General features: G+C 39.2%; 1 protein-coding gene across 1 annotated transcript; it reads right to left on the bottom strand.

The window, feature by feature from the left end:
- Positions 1-3039: 3039 nt before the first annotated feature.
- On the bottom strand, positions 3040-4701 carry LOC139809485 (uncharacterized). The gene has a single exon (XM_071772395.1). It carries the CDS (start codon positions 4699-4701, stop codon positions 3160-3162), a length of 1542 nt encoding a protein of 513 aa, XP_071628496.1. The 3' UTR covers positions 3040-3159.

Below are 4701 nucleotides of genomic sequence, written 5' to 3'. Positions count from 1 at the left end.
CTATATTGTCTTTAATAAAAAATTTTTCTTATGGCAAACGATATGCCACTAAAATATTTTTTCGATCTGTGTGGGGACTCGTGTATCAATTCAGCAAATACTTTTACAATACATATCGAGAACGAAAGATGCTATTTATATAATTTTCTTGTATACATTATACATATGTGTATAATATATAGAGAAAGATTTGTATAATATTTCTGTGTATGTGTGTGTGAAACTGCAATCTTAACAAAATTAAGGGTACACGTGGCACAACGGCGTGAACGCCGAACGACGGCGCCGAACGACGCCGCTTCCATTTTAATAAACAGGAAGTGTGGTGGAGAGGCTAGATTATCCTATTGGACGCTTGGAAACGGCGCTTAAGCCTTTAAGAGGGCGTCGAGGCTCGACTCGACAGACAATGGGAGGTAAAAGTAAAGCGTCGTTCCGAGAAGGGCGAGGGTTGCCCACCCGCCCCAATAATAAAATGATAAGGACCTTCGTCTTTCCGCCGCCCGGCCAAACTTCCTCCCGGCCAAAACCCCCTCGTATATAAATGTCGATATTATTGTAACGAGACGCTTTTGATGCCGATTTCGTATCGTGCGCTCGCCCTTACGCACACACTCGCACTGTGATGTACGTCGAAATCGGCGGAGGCGGCGGCGTCGCGTCGCACGTACGGTCGCAATTATTATCGCGTATACAGACGGTAGGCACGGGATCGAATCAAACATTGGAACCGATCACCGAACGGTGGAAATCGATTTTCTCTATTCACAACAATCCGCTGTTCGCCCTCCTCCCCGCCCGCGCCTCCGCCACTTTCATCCCGCATTAGGACGCAGCGATGGATATGACCTGTCGTTGAGCAGAGATGGTCAACTCGCGAAATGAAGCTTACGTCAAAATCTATACCGTCTCTTCCGCAAGTTTCTGACAAACAACTGTTCTCAAGTTACATTCTTACGCTCAAAAAAAGATCGACGTCAAATAATATTAATAGACAAGATTTTATTTACAAGTGCATGTGAGAATACATAATCGATTGATAAACGTATATTTTTATATACGACATTATAATATATAAACTAAAAATATTTTTCCGTACAAATTTATTTCAATTTCATTGCATGGTAATTATTTTTCTTAATTCCTCATAAGAATTTGTCGTCATGTTTTATATTAGAGAAAATATTAAATATTAAAAAAAAATACAGATCTAATTCCCGAGCTTGAATTTCATAAAGGACCCCGCAACGGTCATGGGGGGTTTTGGCTCCCAGTCAAATTTAACAATAATGTAGGATAATTTAGTTCATAAAATGCTGATGAAAAGTGTCTATAGGCAAAAAGCCCAAAAATGGACAGTTTCCGAGATATAAGTCATTAAAGAGTGGAAAAATGAGAGTTTCAGGTTTCAGCTAATGGCAGTTTGCAACAGGCTGAAAGCCATGCTTTCACTAAAACATTTATTTGATTACTGAATGAATTATACTTATGCACAGTATGTGTGTTCAAAACGTTTTTCTCTAAAATGCTTAGTTTTTGAAAGAAAAGGGGTGGGCGGGTGATCTCAGACACCCGGTATATGTTGCATACATGTCATTCGATGCAATGACATTATATTATGTATGGTTTGATCATTGACTTGACTATGTGAACACGCATACTGTGCATAAGTATAATGCATAAGTATAACGATTCAGCCTGTTGCAAACTGCCATTAGCTGAAACCTGAAACTCTCATTTTTCCACTCTTTAATGACTTATATCTCGGAAACTGTCCATTTTTGGGCTTTTTGCCTATAGACACTTTTCATCAGCATTTTATGAACTAAATTATCCTACATTATTGTTAAATTTGACTGGGAGCCAAAACCCCCCATGACCGTTGCGGGGTCCAATTAATGGGAAATTTATTTGTATCGATTAGTCGACTATATTCATCCGCTTTTCTACGAGAGCATTAAGATGTTAATCAGCGCATATAATTTACTGCGAGATCTATTCAAATTTAGGACTTGAACTTTTTTAAAAAAAAATTAATAAAATGCATGTCGGATGCCGTATGACCAACAAAGTCTATTCAAAGTTACGAAAAAAAATTTTTTAACTCTTAGCTAAAGGGAATAAATTAGCCAAATGTTTTTGCGTTAATACAACATAATGCGCAAAAATATGATGTAAATTAAATTTTTATATATAATCCGTAGGTAGCAGGACGACGTCTAAAGATGTCTTAACGACATCTATTACGTATTATTGACGTTACAGGCTTCATTAATACGTTATTAATATGTCATGTGTGACGTTATTCTGCTACCTGGGTAATGTCCGAATTGTTTCATGACAAATTTATTTATAATGTGTGACGTTACTGATATACTATATAATGAGTTTGTACTTCTAAAGTTAATGCATTTCAACAAACATTACACACATTTATTGAATTGTAGCTAATATTTATAGCGAATGTAACTTTCCATGTCGCGCTGAAACACGCATACGTATTATCAGTATATAATTTTAGAATAGATAATCCGTGTTAGTCACGCGACAAGCAACATGCATCGGCAGCCGGTTTGTTCACCTTGCACTAAACTCTCTCGCGATCAGTGGTGCTTCCTTGGAAAGAAAAAATTATAGATAGATGAAACGAAATCGTTGAACGGATAAATGGATACACTATCAATCGCAGAGCTGACGGAAGATGAACGAGTCGGCCTTAAATTGTTAACAATTATCGATCCAGGAGACCGAATCTCTAATTTCATAGATCTCGCAGATCGCTGCTGCGCACATTTAGTCTCGATTTTACGATTCTTCTTTAAAACCTTTTCCTTACTATCATTCCGTGATTCTCCATACATTCATCACTTGATAAAAATAAAAATTCGCACAATGTTCATATATCGTTGAACAACGTCGTTCATTATTTCGTGAAAATGTCGAAATTTTTGACAAAAAGCAATTTACATACATAAGTCAATATTTCGTATATGAAACAATTACAATCTAAACGAACGTTTAATTTTGATTGAAGAAATTATTTGGTATTTTAAACTTGTTTAATGTAAATCCGTTTTTTGTTGAAAATTTCTCATTTTTTAGCTATGTACTCAGAAAATACTGAGCAAATATTGTGCTGTACATTACTCGCGCGATGCTTCAAGATTCCAATGCTTCCTTTTTCATCCTACGGTCGCAGCCAGTCTCCCGTTTTAAATTGCACGGCTTTTTATACGGAGGACAGTAGTGCACGCCAGTGGGACAGGGATATTTCTTCTTCAACTTACACGGCTGTATCGAGGGCTGTCGCTTAGCGATCTTCTTCGTCTCGTAGAACGGGCACGGTCCAGGATGTACTTTGCGCGGTGGTGGACAGGGACAAAGTACGACAGGTGCATACGGTGGCTTCGGCAATGGAGGCGGAGCACAAATTTGCTTCTTTCGCACGTTGATCTGTTTAATCTCTATGTGAGATTTATCATCCTTCTGGAAGTGTTCCAGCATCAGTGGACACGGTTTAGGCTTCGCGAATTTCGGCGGGGGGCACGTCACCTCCGCGTACTCCATCTTCGGTGGTGGAACAGTTCGGGGCAGCTCGCACTTGCCTATTGGCAGACAAGTCTTCCTACATGCAGGATCCACGACCTTCTTCTCCAGCTTCGGTTTTTGTCTAGCTTTCTCCTTGTTTCGCACCTGCGACTTATCACACTTGACCTTCTCTTGGCGATAAACGTCGCTCTTTTCCTTGCAACGTCGGCCACTCTCATCAGTCTTCTTCACCTCGGTCGGTTTGCAGATTTCTTCTATTTCCTTGCAAGTGGAAGGCTTGTTAGAATCTGATTTAGCAAATGGGAACAGAGAACTGTGAAATCCTCGCCAGTAAACCCTATGTAGGGAAATCGGATAACAGGGGCCGCGATAAACGGACGTCTTATGCGTTTTGTTCCTTTGTGAATTTGAAAGTCTCTTGGGTGCTTCCTGGATGTTTCTGGAAACATCTTGCGAAAGTAAATGTGGGCAAGATGAGTAAAACGTAGAACATGATGAAGGATATTGTTTACAAGGTTCTGGAGATGGAAGTTTCTGTAATAGATATTGTAATAGATATTTCAGACGCTTTAAGTATTTAGAAGATAGTGCTAATGATTTTAAGCTTTCGGAATGTTTCAGAAATTGTGAACCCTTCTCATAACATTTCTTCGAAGATGATGACTTCTCAATGGGCTTTGGGCATAAAGCGGAACGTAGCAAACTGACTGATGACTCGTGATGACCAGGTAGCGGCGGTAGAAAATATTTCTCAATAAATGAATACGATTTCAAGGATGATAGACGGGAAGGCGAGGATGACGCCGTCAAATAGCAGACTGACATTGCTGGTGCTGGTTTATTTGAAAGTGGCAGTTTACATTTCGTCATGAATGAACGCTTTAATTGTTTTCTTGATTGTTTGTGAGTCCAACCGAATGCTTTATGCTTTAAAAGGATGTTTTTAGGCTCGTTCTTGAAAAAACTAAAATCTCTTGTACAAATCAATCCTGAGTTGAGCATATTTATCGAATAGAGTTTACAGTTCCATCGATTAAGCCCTAATCTTCCTGTTCTAAAGGTAGGTCCCAAATTATATCCAGTTCTCGAAATAGGACACTCCTCCGGTATTCCCATAGGAGCCCTCAGTAAACTGTTTAGGAAAGCTTCCAT

The sequence above is a fragment of the Temnothorax longispinosus genome, chromosome 3 (genome assembly GCF_030848805.1).
Source record: "Temnothorax longispinosus isolate EJ_2023e chromosome 3, Tlon_JGU_v1, whole genome shotgun sequence".
Taxonomy (NCBI): Eukaryota; Metazoa; Arthropoda; class Insecta; order Hymenoptera; family Formicidae; genus Temnothorax; species Temnothorax longispinosus.
Note: the sequence above shows the minus strand (reverse complement) of the source record. Positions and strands in the feature narration are given on the sequence as shown.